Source organism: Eleutherodactylus coqui, chromosome 6, assembly GCF_035609145.1.
Source record: "Eleutherodactylus coqui strain aEleCoq1 chromosome 6, aEleCoq1.hap1, whole genome shotgun sequence".
Lineage (NCBI taxonomy): Eukaryota > Metazoa > Chordata > Amphibia > Anura > Eleutherodactylidae > Eleutherodactylus > Eleutherodactylus coqui.
In genome coordinates this window covers 174566615-174585365 of record NC_089842.1, presented here as the reverse complement: position 1 = coordinate 174585365, position 18751 = coordinate 174566615, and the positions used below count along the sequence as shown (strand labels likewise).

At 44.1% G+C, this 18751-nt stretch overlaps 1 protein-coding gene across 4 annotated transcripts in view; it reads right to left on the bottom strand.

Moving 5' to 3' along the window:
• The window catches only part of SLC35F4 (solute carrier family 35 member F4), a 211611-nt gene that overhangs the window by 33179 nt on the left and 159681 nt on the right, over positions 1–18751 (bottom strand). For all 4 annotated transcript variants that reach the window (XM_066608252.1, XM_066608251.1, XM_066608249.1 and 1 more), the window contains one exon: positions 11836–12130. In XM_066608252.1, the coding sequence (XP_066464349.1) occupies positions 11836–12130 (295 nt within the window). The remainder of the gene's footprint in view (positions 1–11835; positions 12131–18751) is intronic.

Here is an 18751-nt window from a genome sequence, read left to right as displayed (position 1 = left end):
ACAAAATGAAAAAAAGGGGGTCGCGGGATGGTATCATCTCTCCCCAAGGAGAGAGCCCAGAAGGGGTACTATCCCCAATCATTGTTTTAAAGACTTGGTAAAAACTCATACATTGATTTGAAAAACTCCTGCCATCCAATAGATGGTACTGCAGAGGTATTGTTTCATCTTCCTTGTTTGCAGGTCTGAAGGAGAGATTTCACATTCCTTTTCACTGGACTAATTATTTACTGTTATGGTCATCCCTCCCGGATATTTACTTAAATGCTATTAATCTCAACATGTCTGTGCCCTCTTACCCTCAGTCTCTGGTATTTATCTAGTGCAAATTAAGTTCACCATGCTCATGCACTCCTACGTGACCATGTGTTATAGTAAATATGTCTATAGATTTGTTCCATTATGCCTGAGTAAGGACCCTGGGAGGTCTGAAAGCTGGCTATAACATCATGTATTTTTGTTAGCCATTAAAAGGTATCATATCTACAAGATTACTTGGTTTCTCTTACTGAGAATGATCACGTTTTGATCACAAAATGTCATGTACCAGCTCTTCCTTTTCAGTGTATATGCTTATTTAATACGATTATTGATCATTCAATGTATATGCTTATGTAATATGGTTATGGGTCTACAGTCAGTGAAAATTTAGGTGTGACTGCACTTTGATCCAATTTCCCACTCTCCCTAAAAGTCTTACCCATAGGGTCTAGGAAGTCAAGATACGGGTATATGTGTATGCATTGTTGACAAATGACTCCCTATATCTGAGCTTCTTGAATCCTTTGACTGTGAGATTGGGACATGTAGTCATGTTCAGTGGTACAGAGAATTGCACCATTATGCTAATGTAAAAACTGTGACAAAAAATAGATGTTAATATATGCGCCTTTTGCATTGTTTATTTCAAAAGGTGTTCAAGGAAATGTTCCAGGTCTTCAGTTGTCATATTTATAAATGTAAATATATTAATGCTAGTAGCAGATTAATCTTGCTAAAGTACATAATATATACTGTAGTATTAGGTTCCTGGTTGGGAGGATATCATTAAGACACAGTCAAGCCTGACCTTCCCGTTACTTTAAGACACTTCAGCCCCAGGTATAAGTTCCTTAGAGCAATCAAGTCATTATTAATAACCCAGACAAAGCAAACAAATGTAGCAGATTCATCTCAGCACGGCTGAGTGCTTTGTCACTGTTATCTTACATTTGCAGCTTGGAAACAGACGCTGACAGGAGGATCCCTACAGGACGCAGTGTTGACTCAGTACCAACGTAGTGTAAAAAGAGAAATTCATCACCATCCGCTGACACAACAATAACTCTGCTGTATGACAATCATCTCTGTGATCCCGACCTACGTTTTATAAATACCCTAAAGCAACCTTCTAAAGAGCTTACAGCTTCATTCTGGCAACTTGTTGGCAAGATAAAAAGAAGTATATATTTCCATGTGTTAATACTCAGTCGGCCTTTCTTTGGCCCTAATGACACCGGATACCCTACTTGGAATACTTTCTACTAACGTCTGATACACTTCAGCTGGTATTTCCCTCCATTCATCCTGCAAATGTGTGGCAAGTTCTCTTAAAGAAGATAGACGCTGCTTATATTTTCCAACCCAATGTTTCAGTTCATCCCAAAGATGTTCAATAGTGTTCAGGCATGAATCTCGGCAGCCAGTCCAATTGTGCAACATCCATATCCTTAAACCAATGGAAAACAAGACAACGCACCTTGTCACAAATCCAAGGCTGTTTTACATTGGTTTGAGAATATGAATGTCTTCTGATTTCAAGCTGGAGTAGTGCAATTCATCATTCCATAGAACATTCTTCCATTGTTCAACTGTCTAATGGCAACACTTCTTGCACTATCTAGGCCGGCCAATGAATCTGCTTTGAGAGAACATTTGCAGGATGATTAGAGGGAAATACCAGCTGAAGTGTATCAGATGTTATAAGAAAGTGCGCCACTGAGAGTATCTGATGTCCTTAGGGCCAAAAGAGCCTCTAGTAAGTATTAACGTATGGAAATAAATATTACTTTTGATTCTTGCTCAGGTGTCCAAATATTTTTTGGTAAGAAAGTGTATAGTCCCATAAGAACACTTCACAAAGCCAATATATGGCAGTCTGCAGGTTCTCTACCATTGTAAGTCTGATTTCATGCCATGCGCCGTAGCTTGATGTATTACAGAGGACGCACCTCTGTAATACACTGTTGTAGAGAGAAATCATACAGCAGCATACAAAGTGCCTATGGCTTTGTGTTATGGAGCCCTGTACCAATGTACAGGTTCCATATGCTGTCCTGTGCAGCCCAAAATCATTGGGACACAAATGTGCTCATCTGTAGAGAGAGAGAAGCTCCGAGATTTCTTCCCTGCACCAGTGGCATAGCTATAGTGATCACAGTTGTGGCCCAGCCCCTAAGCCAGGGGGGTCCAGAGGCCCCACTTGACACTATGGCGCAGTACTGGGGAGAAAGTCCTCCAAGCACTCTGCCCCCCACACCGCTACTCCAGGCAGTTATCTCAGTGCCTGACTCCTTCCCCAACAGCATTTTCTCAGTGCAGGACCAGCTGGTGAAGGAGTCAGGTGTTCAGTGTGAGATAGTGAGGCCTAAAACTATCAGATTTCATAACCTCAGTACAGATAACAGCCTGCAGTTGCAGTGCACAGGGGGCAAAATTGACCATGCTAGTGTAACCTGGGTATGTTCTGTTTATAATTATATATGCCCTGCTGGTATAAGTTATACATCTCCCTGTATCTAGTAATATAGACCATGCCTAAGGGGCTGTAAACAAATTTTGAGGGCCAGAAGAAATTTCCAGGGCGCTCCGCCTTCATTCACTGAACGACTATCACTGGTGTGTGAAAGCGCAAAAGCAATAGGCATTGGGACCACCATCATGTGCTTATGCTCTTGATAGATGTCCTTTGTGAAGTAACCTTTGACCCTAATTTTTTCAGACTTTAGCAACATCCCTGGTTGCTAGTGTCACATGGGTGGGCTTCTTAAGAGACCCAGTGGTGCTGCAGAAAGCTTTGGGCAGACCACAGCCAGCAGTCATCAAGTTCGGTAAGGGTGAGTGCGGGCCCTTGGCATAACCTATGCACTCAGGCTCTTGAGCCTTTAGCTATGCCCCTGCCCTGCACTGAACATATCCATTTATGGGAGTTGGTAAATGCCCAGCTGTTTTTGTATTTCCTATAAACTACAATGGAGATATCCACATGCATGGGCTGCCAACTCATCTCAAACTCTCTGGATTGACAAATGGCGAGCAAGGGTCCCCCATTCTCCAGATGTGGAATTTCTGATATGGAGCAGATAATACCGTTAACTACTGATATGGAACTGCAGATATACTGCTGATATGCAATAAATGTATTACCCCTGTACATTTTATTGCACACATTGGGAATAGTACCACCCTTGGACCAGAAAAAACTGTGCACCCCTGACTTATATGATGAAAGAAGTTGCACAAAAGTTTCATTATGCGACTTGTGAAGAGTGGGGAGCAGCAGAAATCACTTCTGAACTTGGGTCTTGATTTCATTGAGATTAACATTGGGGTGTAATAGGACAAACTGGACGGATATATGTCTTTTTTCGGCCTTACATACTATGTTACTGTGTTACTATGTATGTTAGGCCGAATGGGCTGGATAGCTTTCCACAGTGTTTCTTGATCTGTAATGCGGATGTGCGGATGACACTGTGGACAAGCTGCAGATCAGACGGCTTGCACTGACTTTAGTGGAATCACACTAAAATAGGACATGCTGCGATTTTCCCTCCGCGAGCAAAAAATCGCTTTTGATTTCCGGTCATAGACATGGAAAAGTGTTTTTGCATAGCAGGTCTATGGGTAGTATTTGCTGCAGGATCCGGAAGTGGACGCCCGCTCTGGATTCCGCACTGCAAATACACGCGTGTGCAACCGGTCTTACTCAGCTTTTCGCCAGATAAAATGACACTGGGTCCAAGTCAAAGTCTTGAAAACAAAATCCATTAATGTTAAAGGCAATGGATGAGGACAGAGGAAAGGACGATACTGGACATCGTATCCATTGTTGCTGAGTAAATATTTTTACCTTCCTGTTAATGCATTTTTACTGCTAAAATCCTTGTTTCCAGTGGGATACATAAAATGTAGTTGTACAAATACTGCTGTGTGAGTGACCTACATTTGTAATAGGATATTATCAGTTTCTGGTTAATAACCATTGCAAAGGCAAACATGTTTCCTAAATACACAGTAATATCAATGACAGTATCATATTCACACAGTGCAATAGTGAGTGTTTAGCAGGGGCGCTGCAAATGGTACTGATATACATCTAGAGTGCTGTGCAAAAGTTTTAGGCAGGTGTGGTCAAATTGCTGCATCAGTTTTTCTAGGTACACTTGCACACAGTTTTTGAAGGAACTCGGCAGGGAGGTTGTTCCTAACATCTTGGAGAACTAACCACAGATCACCTGTGAATGTCGGCTTGCTCAACTCCTTCTGTCTCTTCATGTAATCCCAGACAGACTGGATGATGCTAAAATCAGGGCTCTGTGGGGGCCATATCATCACTTCCAGGGCTCCTTGTTCTTCTTACGCTGAAGATAGTTCTTTATGACATTGGCTGTAGGTTTGGGGTTGTTGTTCTGCTACAAAATAAATTTGGAGCCAAGCAGACGCCTCCCTGATGGTATTGCATGATGGATAAGTATCTGCCTGCATTTCTCAGCATTGAGGACACTATTAATCCTGCCCAAATCTCAGATTTCATTTGCTGAAATGCAGCCCCACACTTGCATGGAGCCTTCACCATGCTTCACTACTGCCTGCAGACACTCATTATTGTACCACTCTCCAGTCCTTCGGTGAACAAACTGCCTTTTGTTACAGCCAAATATTTTAAAATTTATCCTCCTCTGTCCAGAGCACCTGCTGCCATTTTTCCGCACCCCAATTCCTATGTATTCATGCATAGATACTTGTTACTTGGCTTTGTTTCTGCAAGTCAAAGGTATGGCTGTTTAGCTGCAATTCTTCCATGAAGATCACTTCTGTCCAAACTTCTCCAAATAGTAGACAGTACCTGGGCCCTACTGGTTTCTGACAGATCTGAGATGATGGCACTGCTGGACATCTTCTGATTCCAAAGGGACGTACGTAAGCATGACGTGTCTTTTATCTGCTGCACTACAATTCCTTGGCTGACCATTGCATCTACGGTCCTGAATGTTGACTGTTTCTTTGTGCTTCTTCAAAAGAGCTTAAGCAGCCCAAATTGAGACCCCAGTCTGCTTTGAAATCTTTACTTGGGAAAGACCTTGCTGATGCAGTTTAACTACCTTACTACATTACTGGGAGGGGCTGGTGAGGATCCAGCGGTCATGGTGCACGTTGGCACCAATGAACAAGTTAGAGGTCAATGGAGGGCCCTCAAAAATGATTTCAGGGACTTAGGGTCCAAGCTCAGGGCGCGGACCTCCAGGGTAGTTTTCTCGGAAATACTACCTGTACCTAAAGCCACACTAGAAAGGCAGCAGGACCTTAGGGAGGTAAACAAGTGGCTCCGGAGTTGGTGCAAGAAGGAGGGATTTGGGTTCCTGGAGAACTGGGCTGACTTTGCGGTCGGCTACAGGCTCTACCGTAGGGACGGGCTGCATCTAAATGGGGAGGGTGCAGCTGTGCTGGGGGAAAAGATGGCTAGAAGGCTGGAGGAGTGTTTAAACTAGGGACTGGGGGGGAGGGTAAAATGAGAAATAGTGGGGTAGCCAGTGTAATTAGCGATCTGGGTCCAAGCAAAGGGAATGGGGGACGAGCAGGGGGTGGGGTTAGTACAGTTAGAACTGATAGATCAGCCATAAGTACGAATAGCAACAAAACAAATTTAAAAAACAAAAAAAATGAAATAAATTGTATGATCACGAATGCACGAAGTCTGATCGGTAAAGTGGGCGAGCTTGAAGCAAGAATGACTGATGAAAGTTATGATATGGTCGGAATTACTGAAACATGGCTTGATGATAAATGCGATTGGGCGGTGAATTTGCAGGGGTACAATCTCTTCAGAAGAGACCGAAGGAACCAGAAAGGGGGAGGGGTATGTCTGTACGTCAAATCGAACTTGAAGCCGAGGCTACGGGAGGATATAGGGGTAGGAGACGAACAGGTGGAATCTCTGTGGGTAGAAATACAGGGAGGAAAAAATAACAAAATCCTGATAGGGGTCTTCTATCGACCACCAAAAGCAACAGAAGAAACTGAAGACTTACTACTAAGGCAGATAGAAGAGGTGTCAAAGCGCAACGAAGTAATTATCATGGGGGACTTTAATTACCCAGATATAACATGGGAGAACGAAACCTGCAAATCTCACAGGGGTGATAAGTTCTTGAGAGTAATTAAAGACAATTACCTGAACCAACTTGTGCAGGAACCAACAAGAGGGAGAGCCATTCTGGACCTAGTGCTAACTAACAAACCGGAACGTATAAAGGGGGTGCAGGTTGAGGGGCACTTGGGGAACAGCGACCACAATATAATCAACTTCCAGCTGTCAATCAATAGGAAGCCTTATCAGGGAGTGACAAAGAAACTAAACTTTAGTAAAGCAAAATTTGATGAGCTTAGAACTACTATCGGTAACATTAATTGGGACAACATCCTCAAAAATATCAGTACGGAGGAAAAATGGGAAAAGTTCAAAAGGATCCTAATCACCTCATGTGAGCAGTTCATTCCCTTTAAAAATAAAAGAAACTCAGCTAAAAGGAAACCAATGTGGCTCGACAAGACGGTACGAGGGGCAATAAATGAAAAGAAGAAAGCGTTCAAACTACTAAAGCAACAAGGCAGCGAAGAAGCGCTAAAATCATACAGGGAAAAAAACAAAATATGCAAAGACACGATTAAAACTGCCAAGGAGGAAGCAGAAAGACGGATCGCAAAAGAGAGCAGAAACAACCCGAAGCTATTTTTCAACTACATAAACAGCAAAAGGATTTGCAGGGAGAGCGCTGGCCCTTTAAAAAACAATGCAGGAGAAATCATTGATGATGACGAAGGGAAAGCAAATCTAATAAACAGTTTCTTCTCAAGTGTGTTCACCAAAGAAAAGGAAATGCCACACGAGATGCAGGGGAATAAAACGAACTCCTCACAAAATATCTCATACCTAACGCAGGAGGAGGTGCGGAAGCGTCTAAAGAAAACTAAGATTGATAAATCACCGGGCCCAGATGGATTACACCCAAGGATACTAAAGGAACTAAGTGACGAGATAGCTAGGCCGCTATACCTAATATTTCTAGACACTATCAAGACCGGAGTAGTACCATTGGACTGGCGCATTGCCAACGTGGTTCCAATTTACAAAAAAGGGAGCAAAAGTGAGCCTGGTAACTACAGGCCAGTAAGTCTCACTTCAGTAACGGGAAAAATTTTCGAGGGGATTCTGAGAGACGCCATCGATGAGTACCTCAAGGAGATTAAGGGAATAACTCCTCACCAGCATGGATTCATGAAGGGTCGCTCATGTCAGACAAATCTGATCAGTTTCTACGATGAAGTAAGCTCTAAGCTGGACCAGGGAGAATCTATTGATCTTGTATATGTGGACTTCTCTAAAGCCTTTGACACCGTGCCACATAATAGGCTAATATACAAAATGAGGCAGCTCGGACTGGGCGAAAACGTGTGTAAGTGGGTAAAAAATTGGCTCAACGATAGAAAGCAGAGGGTGGTAATAAATGGTTCGTACTCTGATTGGACCACAGTCGCTAGCGGGGTGCCACAGGGTTCAGTATTAGGCCCCACTCTGTTCAACATATTTATCAATGACCTGATAGAGGGGCTGCACAGCAAAATATCAATATTTGCAGATGACACAAAATTATACAATATAATTAATGCAATGGAGGACAATGTGCGGCTACAAACGGACCTGGATAAGCTGGGGGCTTGGGCAGAAAAATGGCAAATGAAGTTCAATGTTGAAAAATGTAAGACTATGCACATGGGCAAGAGGAACGGATGTCACAAATATTCACTTAATGGGGTACCACTAGGGAAAAGTGATATGGAAAAGGATCTGGGGGTATTAGTGGATAATAGACTGAGCTGGAGTAACCAATGCCAGTCAGCCGCTGCAAAGGCAAATAAAGTCTTGGGGTGCATCAAAAGAGGTATAGGGGCGAAGGACGAGAACATTATCCTTCCATTATATAAGGCACTTGTCAGACCTCACATGGAATACTGCGTACAATTCTGGACACCGGTGCTCAGGAAAGATGTCACAGTGCTTGAGGGGGTTCAAAGAAGAGCGACTAAACTAATACATGGAATGACGGGACTGGAATACCCAGAGAGGCTATCCAAATTGGGGCTATTTACTCTAGAAAAAAGAAGGTTAAGAGGCGACCAAATAACCATGTATAAGTACATGAGGGGACAACACAAGGATCTCTCCCGTGATCTGTTTACACCCAGGACTGCGACGGTAACAAGAGGACATCCGCTACGATTAGAGGAAAGTAGGTTTCATCACCAACACAGAAAGGGGTTCTTTACTGTAAGAGCAGTTAGACTGTGGAACTCTCTACCGGAGGAAGTGGTGATGGCAAAATCCATAGAGGAGTTTAAAAGGGGACTTGATGTCTTTCTGAAGAAGGATATTACAGGATATAAATTTTAGGTTAAGTGTCAATCCTGGTATATAGGCAGGTAGGAACTATTAGGGGTTGATCCAGGGAACAGTCTGATTGCCATTAGGGAGTCGGGAAGGAATTTTTTCCCCAAAAGGGCTAATTGACTTCTGGCCTTGGGGTTTTTTGCCTTCCCCTGGATCAACACAGTAGGATAGACAGGCTGGACTAGATGGACAATGTCTTCATTCGGCCTTACATACTATGTTACTATGTTACTATGTTACCTTGTGTCCTGTTGCTGTGCTAAGTCTTGCAATGGTGTATGACCTATGACATGGAACCGTCTACCACACTCTTGGCTTTTTTTAGCAGTTTGGCTGTACCTCAGCAAGTTTTAAGCCTCCTACACAGCTGTTTCTGTTTCTGTTAATTATTGTGAGGTAAAATCATATGCTGCAATAAGCCCCGCCCCTTACCACACCCCTCTGGCCCGCTTTGACCATGGGAAAATCTGGTCACCTTACTTTTGTCCATTCACTTTGCATGTTGCTAATTGACAAAAATAAACTAGTAACACTTCTACTTTTTAATGTAATCAAACTTTGCAGCATTTTTTCCACAACGTGCCAAATTCATTAGCGTGGCTCATGCTGCATTGGTGGATTTTTAGATACTCTTGTCTTAAGGTGTCCATGCACGTTAGACTAAGGGCTTATTCAGAGGAGCGTATATCAGGCGCCGTTTTCACGGCCGGCCGATATACGCTACCATCTGATCTGTCTTCCCCCTTCCCTCGCCTTCACTGACTTTCTGCCTCTCTCCTCACCTCCGGCTGTTTGCAATGAGAGGGAGCGAGGTGGGGGTGGGGCTAATCTCTGCCCTGTACCCTCTGATGGCTGGCTCAGGACAAGGGGCGGGGAGGGGGAGAGAGCTTAGCTCTGCCCCCTTCCATTGCAAACAGCCGGAGGGGAGAAGAGAGAGACGCGAGGGGGAGAGAAGGGGAAAGAGAGCTCAGATGGTAGCGTATATCGGCCGGCCTTGAAAACGGCGGCCAATATACACTCCTGTGAATAAGCCCTAAGCTTGATAAAAAAAGGGAAAATATCAACCAAAACATTCATTTTTCAACTGAAACTTAACAATTAATGATTGTTTCTGCTGGCAGATGCCAGAAGACCATCATCTGGAAAGAAGTTGGCCATGTTTGATTTTTTTTGTTCTGATAGTTAGTCAAAAGGTCTTTCATCCACCAAAGATGTTTGTTTAAAAGAATGTTTTCCGAAAGATTTTTTGTCCATTGCCAGGTGTCATTTAATATGTATGACCGATTTGAACAACTGTGTCGGCCAATATGGACTAAAATGTGTATGCCAGCATCTGTTCACCAGACAATTGTTCTTTTAATGGTGGCTCAACCATCACCCCTTGGTTGGCTTACTTAGGCTAATTCTTTTGTGCCAAAATTGCGGTGCAAATTGTTTCATTTTACGCCATACTAGGTTTAATATTAAAAAAAATGTACATAGAAAAATAAGATCATCTACATATTGTTATTCAAGGATGCTGATTAGAGATAAGTGAGCATACTCGCTAAGGGCAATTGCTGGAGCGAGCATTGCCCTTAGCGAGTACCTGCCCGTTCGAGAGAAAAGGTTCGGGTGTTGGCGCGGGTTAGCGGTGAGTTGCGGCAGTCAGCAGGAGGGAGCGGGGGGGGGGGGGGGGGAGAGGGAGAGAGAGATCTCCCCTCCATTCCTCCCCGCTCTCCCCCGCAGCTCCCTGCCCGCTGCCGGCACTCAAACCTTTTCTCTCGAGCGGGCAGGTACTCGCTAAGGGCAATGCTCGCTCAAGCAATTGCCCTTCGCGAGTATGCTCGCTCATCACTAATGCTGATGCGTCTGGATGTGGAGCTTACCTATTATGCGTATGATGAGAGAGTCCATAAAATCATAACTGTAACTAGTAACACATCATTGGGAGAACAATGTACTACCTTGCAGGCATTTCAAGGTAGTAATATCTGCATATTGGCAAAACAATACGCTGCAGCTCAGAAATGCCTCGATCCACAGAAATCTTCAGAATGACTGCTAATGCTTAAACAGAGCCAGCTGTCTTCTTTTCCCAGCGCAGGTAAACTTCCTCCTCCTCCCTTAATTTCAGCTTCCATAGTAGTCTATGGGAGGTTCCAGCGTATCTCAGCAACAGATAGGGCAAGACCCATCTTTGGACGCTGCATATAAAATCGTCAACCGAAGACAGTCGCCTATGTGCTATTTTTCCCGACACAATTTTTTTACAAGCCCAAAAATCGGTCATGTGAATGAGTACATTGGAATCCAATGCTTCACATGGTCGTGATTTTTGGCCGATTTTTTGACACCACTAAATAGTGGCGTATATACGGTCATGTGAATAACGCCTTAGGATGTAAGCAGTGATTTTTCACTCGGATCGATAGTCCGAGTTTAGAAAATCACTGCATTCTTTTCTAAGGACTGCTTCACACGACCATTATTGCGCGGGTATGTACAAAACACGGAGAATAGAACCCACTAATTTCAATGGGTTTGTTCTCATGAGCATGTTTTGCGCACATGGAAAAAAGTAGGACCTGTTCTAGCTTTCTGCGTTTTGCACAGCAAAGTCCCCTGTAGAAGTCTATGGGCGGTGCGCAAATACGCAAGGGAAGGCGTGAAACACTGCAAAACGTGAAAATCTCCTAAAATCAGGGTAGGGCTTGTTTTCAGGGTAGATCTTATTTTTGGGGAAACAGGGTAAAAATACAGCCTAATAAGATGCTGCTCTCCTAGCTACAATGTTACTTAGCTGGTGACCGCTCTATATCTAACAAACTATTATACCACCACTTCTATATTAACACTCACAGGGCAAACTGTATGAAACAAATTGCCCTGGTTCATATTCGTTAGGGTGGTTTCACACCTGTGTTGGGGATTCTGCTTTCCTGCCCCATTTTAGGAAAAGGAAAGGGAATCCCCATGGCTGAATGGTTCCGTCTCTGTATACTTTGTAGGATGCAACCTCAAATATTCTAGTTCCTATATGCAATACATTATGAAGAGGGACTATCTTTCAATTTTATCTTGATGAAATAGATTGAAATAGAAGAAGATTTGTCATAATATTCATCAATTATACTTTATGAACCTACCTGATTTTTTGTAGCAGTGACTGCTTCTCTTGTGCTGTTGCTAGGTGCCCCGAATAATACACCGGGAAAAACATAATGTTCCAATTGGTTGAGAACCATGTCATAAAGAATGGACAGTAGAAGTTCTTGTATGTGATTTTTACTATCTGAGTGGTTCCAACCCAAGAAGATGACACCGAAAGGATAATCAGGAATCCCCAGACAATTTTTAGGAATGTGGAGGTGCATGATTGACATCGGGATTTCTCATGGTTTTCAGATGTGGTTTCTGTGTTTGCTTGTGCTCCATCTCCACCTGGAAAACAGACACAAAGAAAATAGATTTTTATTTAGATTTCTGATGAACTATAAAGTCTGACATTTATTTCACTTTGCTTTGGGGGATTTACTACATTTAATTATGTTAATGCCTACACTGTAGCACATGACTGATCACATGACTCTGGCAGAAACAGGCTTAGAAATGTGTAGCAGAGACAGCCGATGCAAAGCTGTCAAGTCACCGGGACATCAGGGATTTAGGGCCTCCTCTCCCGGTCCCCTCCTACAGTCAACTGGGTTCCTATACTATTCCCCAGTCAGCTATCAGAAAAATAATAAAGTACTATCCTCACCTCTCTTTCACTCTTCCCGGCTGCTTCAGGCCCTGTCTTCGCTGGGGTGAAGCAAAAGTGAAGTGGGCTAAAGGAGGCATGACGTCAGCAGGTCAGTTGACATTTCCTGGTCACATGACTCGGGCAGAAACAGGTTTAGAGATGTGTAGCAGAGATAGCCAGTGGAGAGTTGGTCTGGTGGTACAAGGGGAACTTCTAGAGTGGAGAGCAGTTGAAAAGTGCGTGGGGGGTGCTGTATGAGCTTCTGGGGTGAACAGTAAGTCCAAGATGTTACTGGGGAGGTGATGTGAAAAACACATGGCAAGGGGTTGTGGGATTCTTATGGAGCTCCACTGTGTGTTTCTGTGGTGGGGAGGCTGGTTTGAAAAGCACACGGGGGCTGTAGAGAGTTTTTGAGGTGCACTTTAGCTCACTCCATTCTAAATACAACCATCCACACTGGACTCTGGAGCTGACTTTGTGACCAGTTGAAGGGAAGACAGCAGAGACTAGTGGAACGGTGACAGGAGCTGCCGAAATGGGGAGCCAAGAGGTGAATATAGTAATTTAAAATTTTTTACTGCATTCGGGCCTCAGCAAGGGACACTTAAATATCAAGGGAGCTACTTAGGGTACACTTAATTACTGTAGGGGCCATAATTTCTGTGGGCACAGTGTGTAGCACAGTTAATTTCTGAGTGTGGCGTAATTTATAACCAGGGGCATAGTATTTGGTATAATTTATTAAGGGGGCACATGGTACATTATTCTTAATCTCTGGGGTCACAGTATTTATAATAATTTATTTCTGGGGCTCAGTGAGTGACACTATTTTCAGGTGACTCAGTGTCTGATGCTATTATTTTCAGAGCAGCCAAACATGTCAGGGCACAGACTCTGCAGAGGCAAGAATTTGATGGAGAAATTATGAAAGTTTGGAGCAGACAGAAGAAAAGAAAGTAGTCCAGAGGATGTCACCTGCAAGTCACTCAGTGCCATTGTGTATTCTGTCTCCGATTGCGTCAGGTCAGTATTGCATCCACACCGGTCCACTGTATTCCAGAAGTATGTACTAAAGCCTGTCTTTACCATTATTAAGATCACACTGGGAGTTGTAGTTTCACATGGTAAAATCTTCTATGGCACATGGTGACTGGATTATGGCAGCCTTCTACCCATTATTGGTAGATTATGTGATGACAGGTTCAAGCAACGTCAGTCTAATGTCTGGGGCTAATTTCGGTCTACCTGTCATTTTGTAGCTCGTGTAGGAAGATGACTGTAACAATAATAATAATCTTTATATGGAACCAACATATTCTGCAATACTTTACAAATCAGAGGGTTGAAACCCTGTAGGGATTTTTTGACTATTTCTGAACTGGAAGAGAATCATAATCAGGTGTTGGCAGATCCAACACAAAATATCATCTGGTAAATTGCTTGACAGCTGAGCGGAAACCAAACAGGATCCCATTATAGTCAATGGGGGGGCCGTTCGATGCTGCTTGGTTCCGTCATAAGACGGATCCACTCGGGCAGGGGATTCCCCTTGGTACTGGTGCATTTTGTGTCCACTGGAAGAATAGGTGGTGATATGGGTTAGCTGGCTTGACATACAGGGGACACCCTGGTGATGTCTACAGGTGGTGATTGGCTGATGCAGGCTGTCAGTTTCCCGCTGGCCTCCCATTCCCGCTCCTGACAGTGTCCCATCTTCACGGCCCTTCCCCATTGCGACTCTGCATTAGTGAGTGTCTCTGCTGGCATCTGGGCTGCCTGTACCCGGCCCCAGCACTCGGACAGGCTGCCATGTGTCTGCTTACCTGCTCCCTGGCGGCCTATAATGGATCCAGCACCCACATATCTCTGCTCCCCGCGGCCTGTAAAGTGTGTGCTGACCTGCTCCCCAGTGACTTGATGGACGAATGGCTCGGCTGGGGGGCTGACACAATTGCTGCTCACTCCCTTTGCCACTGCTGGCGGCAGGCTCTTGACCTGCAGCCACTCACTCTTTCCTGTTGGCCTCTGAACTCTGGTGGGTGCTGCGCTGTAACTGTGTCTGCCTGTGCAGTGTGCTTCCTGCTTTGCTGTCAGTCTTTTCCTGGCTGGATATGCTGAAAGAACCGCAGCGCACTGCCATCTTGGCTGCCGTCCGCCGGCTGTTGACGGCCAGGTCGTCAGTCTCCCCGTCGCCCTCCTCAGTGTTGCAGCTGCTGTAAGTGTGTTCCCGGCTGGACAGCAATGCAGCCAATCACCAGCTAGGGGCCTGACAGGGGCGTTCTCTCCTGCTAAGGGCTTTCAAACCCCTAGTTTCTGGTGGAGACAAGATGCACCAGTACCATTCCCCTTTACTGCTCCCATAACAGGTCAGGAAAACAGAACACCCGACGCAGATGTGAAAGCAGCCTAAACCAGTGTTTCTCAACTCCAGTCCTCAAGCCACCCCAACAGATCATGTTTTCAGGATATCCTACAGTAAGAACACCTGTGGCAATGCCTGAGGCACTAACAATTACATCACCTGTGTAATACTGAGGAAATCCTGAAAACATGACCTGTTGGTGGTCCCGGAGGACTGGAGTTGAGAAACACTGGCCTAAACCACTCAAATACACAATAACTACAAGGTCATGTAGCAAATCAGCACTCCAGTCACAAGCTAAAAATGTCAATTTGTCATATGAAAGCACCATCTATTATTCATCTATTATGTCAGATTATCTTTCCCTAAACCACAGCTGTAGTCTTGTAAAAATGGGCTAATTTTCATGCAGAGTTCATCTCCTGTGTATTGTAACATCTCCAGGAGAGCCAATACTGTGTATTTTATCATAAATCATCTTTTCATTACAATTTCCTGTGCCGGGAGCAACACATTGTCATTGAACGCTACTCAGACATGACAGATTCATCATAAAGTAACATTCATTTTAAAGAAATGTACACATATACACAGAACAATACTTCTAGGAGCTGGAATGGCAAATCCTTTCAGTTAATAGCCTAGGTAGGGGTCCTGTGATTCGGTTTATCCCTCTATTTGAGGTCTACATCACACAGAAGAATTTGTGCAGCCTATTGCACATGCAATATGCAGTAAATAGAACCCATTGATTTCAATTGGTTTGCTCACAGCAGCGCATTTTGAACGTGTTTCATTCGCGCAAAAAAATATGCAGCATGCTCTATTTTTATTAAGGTGTGCGCAGGAAAATAACACATATTGCACTAATTACACTAAAAGGGGTTCTGTCATTAGAAAAAAAAATCAATACTTACCTATTCCTCCCCAGACAGTCTTCTTACCACATCTTCTCCTGGCTCTTCCAGGCCCCCGGGTCATGTTACCTCCAGCTGGCCGGATCCTCTCCGTCCTGTTTTGGAGCATCTATTAGCTGCAGTTCACTTCCTGCAGGACAGTGAATGCTACGAGTGACGTAGAGTTCACTGCCTAAAAGGAAATGCTGAAACATCGTCAGCCAGCTTTAGTGCACATGTGCGATATCTTGCCGCTAGTGTTTCATATCGTATATAAAACACTAGCAGTGAGACTTTGCGCATCCACAGTCACACTAAAGCAGGCTGCTAAGCATTCAACATTCCCTCCTAGGCAGTGAACTCTACGTCACTAGTGCCCGGGTACACTGACCGGCAGGAAGCAGACTGACGGCAATGTACGTAACATCACAGAAAGAAGATCCATCCGGCTGGAGGTGACATGACCTGGGGGACTGGAGGATCCATGAGATGATGCGGTAAGACTGCCTGGGGAGGAATAGGTAAGTATAGAATTTTTTTTTTTTTTATGACAGAACCCCTTTAATTGCCCATTGCAATCAATGGGAGCATGGTTGTGTGCTTTTTTGCACAAGCAAATACACACAGAAAAACACGCATAAGAGTGTGCAAAAATGCAACGCCCATCGTGCAAATACGCAGTGCATATATATTTGCGCTTATGCCAGTGTGACACCAGCCTGACTCTCAAGAGAACATGTGTCCACTGGAGTCAGTGCTCATGTGGGAAGCACTGTTCAATCACAGCATGTGTAGTGCCTTAGACTAATGATGCAAGTTAATACGCAGTATGCATCAGTATGACCCTGAAATTGTACCAATAATAAGAGCATCGTCACACAGCCTTATCTATGCGCAAATCAAAAAGTTCTGAGCTTACAGACATTTTTTTAAATAAAGCAAAAATAAATCTTGTTATTTCTATAGCGCCAGCATTTATACATCTCTTCCCATAGAGAACAATGGGCTCTATCTCACATATACACGTAACAAAATAGGACATGCTGTGTTCTTTTTTGCACTTGCATATTAAGCATTTCCAACACGCTAATGTGATCAGAACTGCATAAGCCAATGTAATTGCCTGCAAGTTACAGCGTTTCAAACTGGTGTACAGAGCTTGGGTAATATGCAGTAAACATATGCCCGTGTGAGCCTGTGTATTCACTTTAGGTTCCTGTAAGTGGTATAGAAGGCTTGAGCGACCCAAATCAGTTGAACCGTATTTTGGGTGAACTTTGCTAAAAGTTCGGTTGGGCATGAACCTAAAATCTAACAAGAACTTGGTCCTGCTGGTTGGGCTTTCTCAACACTTGGCAGACTCTTTTTGCGGGGTGGTTTGCCATTGCCTTCCCCAGTCATCTTTTAACTCCCAGCAAGCTGAGTACTCATTTTACCAACCTCGGAAGGATGGGAGGTTGAGTTAACCTTGAGCTGGCTACCTGAACCACCCACAACCTTCAGGTTGTGAGCGAGAGCTTAGGACTTAGTATTGCTGCCTTAACACTCTGTGCCAGACGAGGCTCTTTGGTACTCGTACTGTTCTGCAGAGTTAGGTAAACATTGAATTTTTACTGCATTATGAACACAGTAAAAGCTAAACCCCAAACTGCTTTTTTTTTCAAATTTACCCCACTTTCAATATAAAAAATAGTACCATCAGAAATCAAGCCCTATTACGGATATGTCATACGGAAGCCAGGGATGAAAAAAAAAGAAAAAACAAGAAAATGTCTGTTCTTTAAAGGGTTAGTGGCGTATATCATAATTTTAGTGTAAGTAAGCCAGCCAAGGGGTGACGAAAGGAAGAGAAGAGTGTCTAACAAAATGCCCCATATTTATCACACAGCATGGACCACTGCGATGAATTTGGCACAGCTTCTGCCTGTCTGATCTAGTTTTAAGTGGTTTTAATTTAAGACAGTGATAATAGATCTCCCACAATGTTTTAAGCTGAACCGGTATACTTCAAGTAGACCGCAAGATCTATCAATTTTTATGTCTCCTGTTAAGTGGTAGAATAGCAGAAGGCAAGGAGAATATCAATGTTATATTCTCCACAATCATTGATCAACTGCTGTAGAATAGTCTTATTTTGTATTGCTTTAATTAACCCATATAGACAGATGAATGATTTTTCCCATATAAACCCCTCCCCCCGGCTCCTTCCACATTTGCCCCAATATATATACCCCTATAAGTTTTTAATTACACAGTTTTTCATTGACGGACCGCTGTATACCTATAAAATAATTTTTCAATTCCACTATATGTTAGCCAGTTATTACATCAAATACATCAGCATGATTTTCCACACATTTAGGGCTTTTTCACACGACCGTATGCGCCATTAAATCACATGAATGAAGAATAGCCGCGATGGAGTCCCGATCTTTAGCCGTGTATATGCGGCTGTGTGAATAAGGCCTCAGGCTACATGCACATGAGCGTGAAAGTCACGCAAGATTTCACGCCAAAAACGTGCATGTAAGAACTGCATTCTTTTGAATGGAGTCATACACATAAGCGATGTTTTCTCACAGCGGTGCTGCGAGGTAAAAAAAGAAAATTGCTGCATATCCTATTTTTTCCGCATTCCTTGGTATGCATTGACCATTCGTTTCAATGGAACCTTAACCCATTCCCGCTGCAGGGCGTAAGTTTACGTCCTGGGAGCGGGGTACTTCCCGCAACAGGGCGTAAACTTACGTCCTGGAGATAGCGCGGGATCACATATGATCCAGCGCTATCCCGCAGCGGGAGCCGGCTGTCAGTCACAGCCGGCGTCTCGCTGCAGCAGCGGGGGGACATCGGAGATGCGCCCGCCACTTTTAACCCCTTCCCTGCCGCGATCTACGGAAGAGTTCACAGCGGGAGCGCGGCTCCCTCTGTGTCTCCGGCCGGAACTCGCGATGTCATCGCGAGAGCCCGGCCTGTCACCATGGCAACAGGACGCCAGACACTGGCGTCCTGTATTGCCTATGCCTGAGATCGCTGTATGAGCGATAAGGCATGGGAGAGCA